Source organism: Vigna unguiculata, chromosome 8 (genome assembly GCF_004118075.2).
Source record: "Vigna unguiculata cultivar IT97K-499-35 chromosome 8, ASM411807v1, whole genome shotgun sequence".
Lineage (NCBI taxonomy): Eukaryota > Viridiplantae > Streptophyta > Magnoliopsida > Fabales > Fabaceae > Vigna > Vigna unguiculata.
The window spans coordinates 31,887,200-31,900,706 of NC_040286.1; the positions used below are offsets into that span (position 1 = coordinate 31,887,200).

A 13,507-nucleotide genomic window follows, 5' to 3' on the forward strand; every position below is an offset into this window, starting at 1 on the left:
ATAATATTTAAATTAAATTTAGAACTCTATACAATAAAATTTTGTAATGAGAATGACTGATGCAGTATCATTTAATAATATATTAATCACTAAATAACTTTATTACGTAATTAAAAATTAAATAAAAAATTAAACTTTTGATGACATTAAATTTTATTATATTATTTTAACATTACAACGTTAAAATTATTTTATTATTTAATTAATTTTTAACTTTTTTTTCATCAAATAAATTATAGATGAAAATTATATAATATTTATAACTACTTTTGTCCTTTAAATAATATAAAATTACATTAATAATATTAAAGTTAAAATTTATTTAATATTAAAATTAATTATAAACTTTTGTAAAATTTAATACATATTAATTATTTTTAACTGATAAGGGACTTAGTGACAAAATGAGTTTAATAATAATATATTAGAAGGTTTATCATTTTAATTAATTTATTATGTTAGTATATTTTATTATAGTTTCTAAGAAATATTTTATACGTTTTAAAATATTTTAATAACATTTTTAATGACCTTATACATGTATATATATATATATATATACATCATCAAGTCATTTTGTTAGATAATAGAGTTCAGGAAAGATGATGAATATATTGTTCTTTATCTTTTGTTTGGTGACTAATCATATTCATAATGTTTGTGCTACTGAAGATAGATTGAAGGAAGATGTGAAGCTTAGTATTGATTCTCCTGTCAAGACTATTCATGTACTTCTTAATATTTGAATATTTTTTTTATATACTTTTTTTTCTTCTTTGATTGAACATGATATCACATTATGAATAACTAATTTTTTTCTTTTTTGGATTTTATAGACAAATTTTGGAGACATAGTTGATTGTGTAGACATTTACAAACAACCAACTTTTGATCATTCCTTATTAAAAGATCATAAATTGCAGGTATATAATAAAAGTCTTTGATGACATAGAATAAGTTAAACTGTATAATATTTCAGTGCTTTGATTTTAATTTTCTATCTTACTTTGATTATATTTTCAGTAAACTTTATAATTTGTTTGTTTCTTTATTTACAGCTAAAACCCAACTTTGAAATTGAAAACATAACCGAGAATAGTTCACAAAGAGACTTCGTGTTTGGACTGGTTGAGGAGAATTGTCCAGAAGGAACAATCCCTATTCTTAGATCAACAAAAGATAATTTCACTCAAAAAAATAATTCATTAAATGATCATATGTTGATGCAAGGCATTATTGGTGTTCATGTAAGATATCTTATACAATGTTATTTACATCAAAGTTATATGATATTTAATTTTTGAAGTTATTAATTATTTGACATATTTAATTTTGTAGGTTGCAGAAGTATCTATGAAACCAGATTTTGGTCCTTATTATAGAGTTAGTGGAACAACTAGCATCTATAATCCTGTAATTTCTAAAACGAGTCAAATTTCTATGTCTCATATTTGGGTTGAGAATGGATACGAAAACAAGGTCAATAAAATCTCTGCAGGATGGCACGTAAGTTACTATAGTTACATTTTTTATTTTCCTACAAAATTAAGTAGTTTCCATTTATGTCTTAATTTATTTCTTATTATATACATACATATGTTATGTCTGAAGGCAAAGAAAAAGAAAAGAAAAATTTATTTATTATAATCAAGAAAACATATCATATTTGTTGGTTTTAGAAAATAATTTTAAACAAAAAGAAAAAATGAACATAAAAAGTTTCTAATTATTTCTGTACTCTTATATCAGGTGTATCCAGCATTATACGGTAATGATTTTGCAACCCGTTTTTATATTTCATGGACGGTAAGAAAATATATTATTACTTTAATTTACAGAAACTAAAGATGAAGAGAATATAATTAAGCTTTCTTTCAAATTTTTGTACACTACAGTCAGATAATTACAAGTGGACAGGGTGCTACAACCTTAAATGTCCAGGTTTTGTTCAAATCGACAGACATAAGTACATCGGTTCACATTTTTCCAATGTTTCTGCATACGGTGGAGCAACTTATGAGGTTCGCCTTGCTATTACACAGGTAAATCAATATTAAACATAATTTTTATTTGTTTATTATAAAAATATATGTTTGTTTCTAATTAAACTATAAAACATTTAGTTTATATATTTTATCAAAGTCTAGGTAAACTATTTTTCGATGTATAAAATATATTTAATCTAATAAATTGTTATGTTATTAACCTTGAGTTTAATTAGAATTGAATATGAGTCTTAAATGCATTCGGAGTTTTTTTTTTATTTCAGACTTTTTTTAATTATAAAATTGTAAAATAGGATTCGTTGATTTTTTTTTTAAAATTGGGCCAAGTCGTTATATGGAGGACGACATTCAGGCCGAAGTCATCCTCCATCCTACCAATTTTGTTTTGTGTCTTTCTTTTTTTTTAAACAATGTCATCGTTGAAGATGACGACTTTGTTTGAATTGAAAAGTGAAGTCGTCCTCTAACATGACGACTTCACTTTTCATTTTTTATTTCAAAGTTTTCAGTTTTAACTATTTTTAATTTTTCTTTTCAAAATTTTCACTTTTCATTATTTTTTTATAAATATCTTAGATTTTTTCTTTTTTCTTTTTTTTCAGATATAACAGTTTTTTTTCATTATTTTTCCTTTTCTTTTAATTTTTCAGTTTTCATTTTTTTCATTTTTTAAAATTTTTCAGTTTCGTTATTTTTCCTTTTTTTTATAAATTTTTTCGGTTATTAATTTTAAAAATAAAACAAAAAACAAAAATAAAATAAAAAAGTGAAGTTGTCAAGTATGAGGACGACTTCACTTTTTCTAAATAAAAGATAACGTCATGTTAGATGACGCACTACTTTTTAAAAAAAATAAAATAAAGAAACCGGTCGGTGGAGGACGACTTCACTTCCAATGTCGTCCTCCATCCTGACAACTTGACTCATTTATACAAATTTGACTTCTAATGGACTCCAAAATACAAAAAAGCCGCATTTGGATTATGTAGAATTGTGAAAACGGATTATTTGAATCGGTTTGGTCTATTATGGATTGGTCATCTAGTGAGTCAATCCAATCTGGCTCATTTATTAACAAGTTAAAAAAAATTAAATTTGACTCGACCTATGATGGGTTGGTAGGTTAAACAAGTTGTTTCACTGACTCAATTAAAAAAATACAATTTTTTTTCTTTAGTCCTAAAAAAAACTAAAGTATAATTATCATTAAAATCTAAATAAACTTCAATATAGTCCAAATACAATAAAAAATAATGTTTAACCCCAAATATAAACCAAAATTATAAAAATATTAGGTTTGCATTTGTCAACCCAAAATGTTGGCTAAAAAATGGTTCAACCCAACCCAAATATAAAAAAATTGTGTGACTCTTTATCTGTGGGTGGGTTGGTGAGTCGGATTCAACTCCGGTGAGTTGGATTCTCAGTAGGCTAAATCAAGTAAAAAAATTAATCCATACTAAAATTTATAAAAGAAATTCAACCCAACTCAATTTGAACTCATGATGGATCAGATTTACCTAAAGATTCTAATTCACTTTAACAACCTTAGGTATGTTACTCACGCAAAATGACATGTGTTTTCAGGACCCCGGAACGAAAAATTGGTGGTTAAGAGCAAAAGATATAAATATTGGTTATTTTCCAGCGGCATTGTTCAAGGACTTGAATTCAGCAGTGATAGTAGGTTGGGGTGGAAGAACAAGAGCTGATATAGGGAGTGATAGTCCTCCAATGGGATCTGGACATTTTCCTGATAAAATCAGTAACCATGCATGCTATTTTATATCTATGTTGATTCAAGATTCAACAAAAAAAGTTTTTGCACCTAAACTTGATCAAACTGTATCCTTCACCGACAACAGTAAATGTTATGGTGTTAATTACTATGGAGACCAAGGAAGAGGTTATGGAAGTGCTCTTCAATTTGGAGAACCGGGGGGTAAATGTGGAATTTAATAATTGTGTTTTATATCAACTTTAAGAATAACCATCTTTTATGTAGTAAAAATTTTTTCTCTCTTCTTCTCTCTTTTCTCTTACCAATTTTCTTTAAATCAAGTTTGTCAAACGATTTATGTATAATAGTCAATTATTGAAGTTAACATCGAATTGTGTAACTTTTTAGCGTGTAAAACCAACATGAATATATAGTTTTGTATATGTAAATAAATATATAAACAACATACACAAATACTTTAAAAAAAACTATATATTTATTTTAATTGAATAAAATGAGCTGGTTACTAATAGCCTTACGTATTATAAAAAGTTACAACATTTCACGTTACACTTTTTAGTGTTGACTTTTTATTTTCAATTTTTTTAGTCAATAGATTTAGCTGTCAAATACTTTATATTTCATTTTTATTTATAACGTATTTATTCAAGAATTATATATTATTCTAAATAAAAGATAGAGAGAAAATTTTAACATACATATTAACAAGAAAAGACATTAAGATGCATTAAAGTTAATAGATTTAAAAATAGAAATATTCATCCGCTAATTTTGTAATATTTAAACAATACGATGGTTTCATTTATAAAAATAATATAACAAGTTTTATCTGCTAATTAGTTTAAAATAGATATTGATAATGTAACTAAGAATTGTCCTAATTTACCTTCGTATATTACTAACTAAGAATAATAAAGTTAGATCCAATCAATCATCTAAGCCACAACACAATTTCATACAATATATACACTACATTATATAATATGATACTTTTCCTTAGAAATGACTAGATACATACAATTTACACAAATATAATATCATTCAATCACATTTATCAATATATTTTCAAAATTAAAGCCTAGGTTCCTTCAACCTAACCCCTTGCGTGATTCGAGTACATGATATAGCAGGGGTGGCTCCAAAATTTTGATTTTTCTTTTAATTATATAATAAATATATTTGAAATTTATTAAATTTTTTTTAAATTGTAGTTAGTAGATTTTAGAAATTGATGAAAATTAAATTGTGTATCTTTTTATTTCTTTTATAAGGCACAATCTTTAATATTAATAGATAATAAAACATAAAATTAAATATAATAAATAACAAAAATATTTAAGTATAATTCTTTTAGTATCTGTTTTTGTCAAAAAATTGACAATAGAATTATGTTAATTACACTAACAAAAACAAACCATCCATATTAAGAGTTTCAATTTTAATGAAAAAGTCATTGATCTATTTCAAGAAATTTAACGAAATTTATCGTAAAAGACCAAATTGCGTAAGTTTTAAAAAGATCATGACTAAATTGAGACTAAAAAAACTAGAGGACCAACTTAATATTTTTAAACGAAAACATGAATAAAAAAATAATTAAACCAAATATTTATTAAGATAATTTTTATTTTCGTTCTCGTTGTCTTTTGAGTTTTTTTCACACATTCTAATCATCTCTCGTTCTCATATGTTTTCTTTTATTTTTTGAAGAAAAATAAAAGTTAGACACAAATTTATTAATTTTTCTCTCATTTCTCATTTATCCTCATTTTCTTGTCTCTTGTCTCACTTGATAATGAAAACATTATGTTTATCTAATGAGCTTTTTCTATATTCATTTCTTTATGAATATAGAAGAAAAATAAATAATGTATTCATAACCAATTTTTAATTGTGACTTGACTAAAATATATTTTTATTTTAATACTTAGTTGTCTCAATTTTTATTGGATTACGATAAATTATTTTTTAATATTATTTATAAAAAAAAAGGTATATTGATAAAGAATAAAATAATAATTATTTTTTAAAAATGATAAAAATGAAACTATTGATAAAAACAAAATAGACTCTACTTCTTCATATATCTTGAAGCATTATACTAATAATTAAATTGTTTCAAAGGAATGATTTCAAAATTATATTATTTGACCCTCCAATACTTTTGTTCAATATCTCCATTGCATGATAGGATAGGGATTCGTGAAACGAAATACTCTTCATCCAATCCTAATCTTTGACTATATTTTAAAATGATTATTTACATTAATCAGATAATAAATGCAATTACTTCTTTTTAGAACATCATTAATATTTTTTCAGCAAATTTTCTCTCTTTCATATTTAATATTGAATTTTTATGAAGAATATTTTTAACAAAAATCTTACTTTAATTTATTAAAATTGTTAACTTTGACAACATTTATTTACATTTTAATTAAATTTTTAACATCTAAAATTTATTTTTTAATAATAAAATTTTAATCCTTTAAAATATTAATTAAATGTTATAAATAATTATATAATAAATTTTAATTCTTCATTATATGACATATTTATTTAAAAAATATATATTCTTTTAAATAATATTTCAACATATCAACAAAGAAAGATATTAAGATGCATTAAAGTTAACGAACTTGAAAAGAAAAACAATTCCAGTAGAAAAGGTTCTTATAACACACTTACACACATACACTAATTTATAAAACGAAACAAATTTTATTATTAAAATAATTACCGTTATAAATGAAAAATTATAATAGTAAATATTTTAGTGATAAATAACTTTTAATTTTATAATTTTCCATTACTATAATTCATTATTATAATGATTAACTTTTTTGATTTCTTAATTTAATTTTAAATTATTATTTTTTTGTTGTGATCAATTTATTTATTATTACTGTAATAATAGCAACAATATTATTTATTATTAGAATAATAATAATAATAATAATTATTATTATTATTATTATTATATTTTTTAATTAATTGATTACTATGTAATTAATACCATATAATGATAATACTAACTGTGGACAATGTATAATTAATAAACATAAAGTTGATAGTTAAATATGTTATAAAATGAAAGAAAATAATTTTTTAACTATTAAATTCTAACAACTTTCACTCTTACAACCTTGAGGTATCATCTTTAAATGACTTCCCATTTCTTAATTTTTTTATTTATGTATATTCCACAATCACTTCAAAGATGTGAAAATGTCATCTTAGATTGTGAAAGAAAATTGTCATAATTTACGTTGTCAAAATATTATTGTCCTAAAATGAATTTTGTTTTCAATAATTATTAATGTAGTTTTATTTTATTTAAAAGACAAAAATATTCATGTAATTGATAATTTATTTGATCTATAAAAAATTAAAAAATCACTATAGTACACTAATATTTAAATTAAATTTAGAACTCTATACAATATTTTTTTATAATGAGAATGACTAATGCAGTATTATTAAATAACATAAAAATCACTAATAACTTTATTACGTAATTAAAAATAAAATAGAAAGTTAAAATTTTGATAACATTAAATTTTATTATTATATTATTTTAATAGTACAACTATGTTAAAATTATTTTATTATTTAATTAAATTTTTTATCAAATAAATTATAAATGATAATAATATAAAATTACAGGTATTTTTCTCCTTTAAATAAAATAAAATTGTATAAATGATTATTAAAATTAAAATTTATTAAATGTCAAAGTTAATTATAGACTTCTGTAAAATCTTATACATATTAATTGTTCTTAATCAATAAAGACATTTCTTAGCAGGACCTTAATGACAAAATGAGTTTAATAATAATATATTAGTAGGTTCCTCATATTAATTAATTTATTATGTTAATATATTTGACTATAGTTTTTAAGATATATTTTATACTTTAATTATTTTCAAAATATTTTAATAGCATTTTTAACCACTTTATTATACATGTATATATATACATCATCAATTCATTTTGTTAGATAATAGAGTTCCGAAAATGACGATGAATATATTGTTCTTTATCTTTTGTTTGGTGACTAATCATATTCATAATGTTGGTGCTATTGAAGATAGATTGAAGGAAGATGTGAAGCTTAGTATTAATTCTCCTGTCAAAACTATTCATGTACTTCCCAATATTTGAATTTCTTTTTATATATTTTCTTTTCTTTTATTGAACATAATATCACATTATGAATTATTATTTGATTCTTATTTTTTATTTTGGATTTTATAGACAAGTTTTGGAGATATTGTGGATTGTGTTCACATTTACAAACAACCAGCTTTTGATCATCCACTGCTAAAATACCACAAATTGCAGGTATATAATAAAAATATTTGATCACATAGAATTAGTTCAACTTTATAATATATTAATGCTTTGGTTTTAACTTTCTTACTTTGATTAAATTTTCAATAAAGTTTAAATTGCTTGTTTATTTATTTACAGTTGAAACCCAACCTTGAAATCGAGAACACAACTGAGAATAGTTCAGAAATTGAAGTCATGTTTGGACTTGACGAAGAGAATTGTCCAGAAGGAACAATCCCTATTCGTAGATCAACAAAAGATAATCTCACTCAAAAACAAAATTCATCAAATGATCATATATTGATGCAGGGCATCCCTGGTATTCATGTAAGATATCTTATATAATATTATGCGTCAAAGTTACATGGTATTTAATTTTTGAAATTGATTAATTATTTGACATATTTAATTTTATAGCTTGCAGAAGTATCTCCGAGGCCACGTCTTGGTCCTTATTATAAAGTTAGTGGAACAGCTAGTATTTATAATCCTATAATTCGTAAAAAAGGTCAAATTTCTATGACTCATATTTGGGTCGAGAAGGGATCTGGAGATGCTCTCAACAAAATCTCTGCAGGATGGCATGTGAGTTACAATGGTTACATTTATGATTTTCTTACAAAATTAAATAATTTTAAATTGTGTTTTAAATTTGAGCAAAATTTTAAATACTTTTAAATCTCTTTCTAGTAATCAATCAATTGGTCATTCTTCTTTGCAATAAATTTAAGAGTGACTTGACTGAATTAGAATAATTTGAAGAAAAGAATGACCGAATTAATGGTCAAATTCAAGATTCAAAGATGAGATAAATGATTAGGTGGATCACATACTTCTTTTTATTAATTTAAAGTATTCAAATTTTTGAGGTAATTAAAAATTAATTAATTCTATTTTTTTTATCTATTTTTCTTTTTTATTGTATACATATATATACATATGTTATGTCACAAGTAGAAGTGTCAAATGGGTTAGAACCCGTGAGACAATCCGGTTTATCATGGGTTCATATCGGGTTAGGTTGAAATCCTTTTACAAATTTCAATACGGATTGATTTTTGACCCGACTCATTTGGAACCTAGTTCACCAACCTGCAGATAAAAGGGTTACACATTTATTTTTTATTAAGTTAAGCTTTACATTTGGATCATGTTAGGTTGTTTTTTTAGTCAATGCATAAATAATTTGTATTATTTTATTTTGTTTTATATTTTGATTGTATTAAAGTTTATTTAGATTTTAATTAGTACAATTTAGTTTTGACTGAAAAAAATAAAAAAATAACATTTTTTTAATTAAGTGAACCGTGTGTTTAATTATTTAGATTTTAATTATTTATTTATTATAATCAAGAAAACATATCATAGTTGTTGGTTTTTAGAAAATAATTTTAAACAAAAAGAAAAAATGAACATAAGAAGTTTCTAATTATTCCTTTACTGTGACATCAGGTGCATCCAGAATTATATGGTAATGATCCTGCAACCCGTCTCTATATTACATGGACGGTAAGAAAAGATAGCAATACATCTTGTTTTACTTTAATTTATATATAGAAACTAAACAAGAAGAGAATATAATATTCTCTTTTCTCTTTATTGTCTTAGCTTTTCTCATTTCTATGATAGAAAATAATTAACCTTTCTTTCAATTTTTGTATAATACAGGCAGATAATTACATAAAGACAGGGTGCTATAACCTTAAATGTCCAGGTTTTGTTCAAGTTAACAAAAATATTTACCTTGGTGGACCTTTTTCCCGTGTTTCTACATACGGTGGACAAACTTTTGAGCTTTCCATTTCTATTACACAGGTAAATAAAGGTTAAATATATTTTTATTTCTAAATTATTATAAAAATATATGTTTGTTTTTAAATTAAATTATAAAATATTTAGTTTTTATATTTTGTAAAAGTCTAAATAAACTATTTTCCAGCATCATGGGTATGGTATGTTACTCACGAAAAGTGACACATGTTTTCAGGATCCAAGTACGAAAAATTGGTGGGTAAAATCTGGAATTACAAATATTGGTTATTTTCCAGCACCGTTGTTCAAGAATTTGGATTCGGCATACATAATAGGTTGGGGTGGAAGAACAAAGGTTGATATTAGTCATTCTAGTCCTGCAATGGGATCTGGACATTTTCCTGATAAAATCAGTAATCATGCATGCTATTTTAGATCTATGTTGATTCAAGATTCATCAAGAAATGATTTTGCACCTAAAATTGATCAAACTGTATCCTTCACTGACAACAGTAAATGTTATGGTGTTGATTACTATGGAGATCAAGGAGGGGATTTTGGAAGTGTTGTTCAATTTGGAGGACCCGGGGGTGATTGTGGAAATTAATCTTCTTTATAATTATCTTTTATATCATCTTTAAGAATAATAACATTTCTATTTAGTACAATTTTTGTTTTTCTGTTCTTCTCTCTTCTTATCTTGGTAATTTTTCTTTGGGTTAAATATGTTTTTTATCTCTCAAGTTTCAGTAAAATTTGGAATTAGTTTCTCATCGAAATTTTTAACTAATTTAATCCTTCATTTCTAGAAATACGTGGATTTAGTCATTTTAATCAAATTTTGTTAAATTTATTTGAAGTTTCAAACACGTTTTATAATAATATTTAAGTTAACATTTAAGTGAAAATGGGTCTAACGATGTAAACAATTCAAATACTATTATGAAATGCGCTTGAAATGTTAGATAAACTTAGCAAAATTTGGTTAAAAGGACTAAATCTATAGATGAATGACTAAATTGGTCAAAAATTTCAAAGAAAGACCAATTCCAAAATTTACTGAAACTTTAGAACCAAAAAGATATTTAACTTTTTCTTTAAATCAAGTTCAACTTATATATAATAGTTGATTATATCGAAGCTAACATGAAATTGTTTAACTTTTTAATGTGTAAAAACAACATAAATATTAAATATCTAGTTTTGTATATATACAAATAAATATATAATCATTGGAAGAATAAGAAGAATACATAGACAAATATGTTAAAAAAATTATATATTTATTTTAATTGAATAAAATGAGCTAGTTACTAATAGCCTTATATATATTATAAAAAGTTACTACATTTCACGTTACACTTTTTAGTGTTGACTTTATTCTTCTTCCTTTTTTTTCAATTTTTTTAGTGAAGAGATTTAACTGTCAAATACTTTATATTTCATTTTTATTTTATAACGTATTTATTTCAAAATTATGTATTATTCTAGATAAAAGATAGAGAGAAAATTTAAACATATCAACCAGAGAAGATATTAAGATGCATTAAAGTTAACAAAAGTTGAAAACAATAAATTATTTATTTCAAACTATTAAATATTGTATTTTGTAAACTATTTTTAATAAATAAACAATTAAAAATATTTGAGATTCGATGAAAAGAAAGCACTAAAAGATAGGAAGACACCAATTTCAAACTCTGCGTTAAGTTTGAAATTACTCATGTAATGTTCGAAAAATCAATCACAAATTATTTCTTACCTGTGGTGACGGTATACAATGTATATATAGTGACAAAATTAAATAAATAATTCTTGTCAAAAGTATCCTTCAATCTTTGCATCAAAATTTAATTTTGATGTATATGTTGTAGAAGAATTAAAAGATTGTGAAAATCTTTCACTTGAAAACAATTTCATAAGCAACAATAATTAATTTCAAGGTAAAGGTAAAGGAAGCGAGGAGCATGGTAAATCTAAGAGAATATTTTACATATAGTATATTTGGTCATCATGCTTCTCCATGTTATACCAGATTTTGATGATAAAAACAAAAGACAGAGAATTGCAATATGGCTAAGAGGAAAGAAATGAGCCTTTACTTATGGTTGTTCAAGAAATTAAAATTGTTAGAATGATATGTGGATATAACATATAGCTGAGTTGGCCCTAATCAAAATTTGGCTTAATTTGGCCAAGTTGACTCTGGCCGAAATTCATCTTGGTCGACCTGACTGAAATTCGGCCGAGTCGATTTGGCCAAATTTGACTGAGTCGTTTCCAGCAAAAATTAGCCAAATGCGGTGGAGTTGGCCTCACTAAAATTTGGCAAAATTTGATCGAGTTAGATCCGTCCAAAATTTGATCAAATTTGGCCAAATTTTGTTTAGTCGGCATCAAAATTTGACTGAATTTAAATATTTTAAGTTGACAATTATAATTTTTAAATTTATTTCAATATTTTATATATTAAAATAAATATTGTTAAAATGATTTTTTTTGCTTATAAGAGAAATTCAATTGTTTTATCCAAACTAGTAATTGAAATGTAAGATATTCTAATTACTCTATACAAAGAGATTATTTAAGAAATGAAGTAAATTCAATTGCAAGAATTCCAAACGCAATGCATTTCAATTTCTTAGAATTGTTGAAATGTTTCATCCAAACACAAGGTGAAAGTGTCAAAGAAGGTTTAGATAGTATGAAAAAGTTGATCGGTGATAGAAACAAGAAAATAAAAGTAACAATCACATAATTTATTGATACTAAACTCAAAAGACAACTACTTAGAAGAAAATAAAAATTATTTTAAGCATTTAATATAATGAAATATTTGTTAATATTTTGTTAGTAAAAAAGTTGAACCCACCATCTTTTCGATCCTCTAATGATAAATCAGGAAGTATGACCGTTTTGATATTTTATTTGAGAAAATGACATGATCTATGACTTCTTTTGAGTTTTCATAGTATTTATATTTGAATTTGAGTTTTCATAGTATCTATATTTGAATTTGATGTATGAAATAATGATTCATATAATGGGTATTAAAACAGTATTAATGAGTATTAAATATTAATTATTTTAGAATTAATATGAAATGGGAACTTTGGGTTTATTAAATATTAACGATTTCAATAATAATAATATATGTAGAAGGTTTCATACTTTAATTAATTGTAAATTATCTTTTATAACATTCTTAATTACCTTATCATGTATATATAATTCATGACTCATGAGTTTTTCGTGCTAGATAATAAAGTTCAGGAGAAGATGATGGATATATTGTTCTTCATCTTTTGTTTGGTGACTTGTCATATTATGACGTTCTAAATTTTATTATTATTCCATGTATTTTAGTTAATTTAAAAAAGTTAATTAAAAAACTGAACATATTTATTTATTTTGTTTATAATTTTAAAATCTTAAATTTTATTTTAAAAACTTTAAAAATAAAATTAATTAAATTTTCTCATGTACCAGAAATATTCTCAAAACTTATTATAAAAATTTCAAATTTTAAAATAAATAATCATAATTGTTTAAAAATAATAAATAATATCCAACAAGCGCGATAAATAAAAATATAGGACATTAAATATTATAAAGTAAAACCATAACATAATTAATATGTAATAAATACCATATAGTGACAAAATGATTT

The 13,507-nt window shown here is 23.6% G+C and overlaps 2 protein-coding genes across 2 annotated transcripts; both read left to right on the top strand.

The window, feature by feature from the left end:
• Window positions 1-597: 597 nt before the first annotated feature.
• On the top strand, window positions 598-4,054 carry LOC114195609. The gene is made up of 7 exons (XM_028086136.1): window positions 598-728; window positions 837-923; window positions 1,059-1,247; window positions 1,339-1,506; window positions 1,750-1,806; window positions 1,896-2,042; window positions 3,594-4,054. The coding sequence occupies exons 1-7, from the start codon at window positions 603-605 to the stop codon at window positions 3,963-3,965; spliced, it is 1,146 nt and encodes a 381-aa protein (XP_027941937.1). The 5' UTR covers window positions 598-602; the 3' UTR covers window positions 3,966-4,054.
• Window positions 4,055-7,767: 3,713 nt separating this feature from the next.
• Window positions 7,768-10,444, top strand: LOC114195120. The gene is made up of 7 exons (XM_028085511.1): window positions 7,768-7,896; window positions 8,008-8,094; window positions 8,224-8,412; window positions 8,503-8,670; window positions 9,538-9,594; window positions 9,754-9,900; window positions 10,073-10,444. The coding sequence occupies exons 1-7, from the start codon at window positions 7,768-7,770 to the stop codon at window positions 10,442-10,444; spliced, it is 1,149 nt and encodes a 382-aa protein (XP_027941312.1).
• The last annotated feature ends 3,063 nt before the right edge of the window (window positions 10,445-13,507 follow it).

Bases quoted from the DNA above. Each gene is read 5' to 3' on its own strand.
- LOC114195609 (XM_028086136.1), top strand. From the start codon at position 603: ATGATGAATATATTGTTCTTTATCTTTTGTTTGGTGACTAATCATATT. The intron at 1,507-1,749 runs GTAAGTTACTAT...CTCTTATATCAG, and splicing joins AAATCTCTGCAGGATGGCAC to GTGTATCCAGCATTATACGG. The intron at 1,807-1,895 runs GTAAGAAAATAT...TGTACACTACAG, and splicing joins GTTTTTATATTTCATGGACG to TCAGATAATTACAAGTGGAC.
- LOC114195120 (XM_028085511.1), top strand. From the start codon at position 7,768: ATGACGATGAATATATTGTTCTTTATCTTTTGTTTGGTGACTAATCAT. The intron at 8,671-9,537 runs GTGAGTTACAAT...CTGTGACATCAG, and splicing joins AAATCTCTGCAGGATGGCAT to GTGCATCCAGAATTATATGG. The intron at 9,901-10,072 runs GTAAATAAAGGT...ACATGTTTTCAG, and splicing joins TTTCCATTTCTATTACACAG to GATCCAAGTACGAAAAATTG.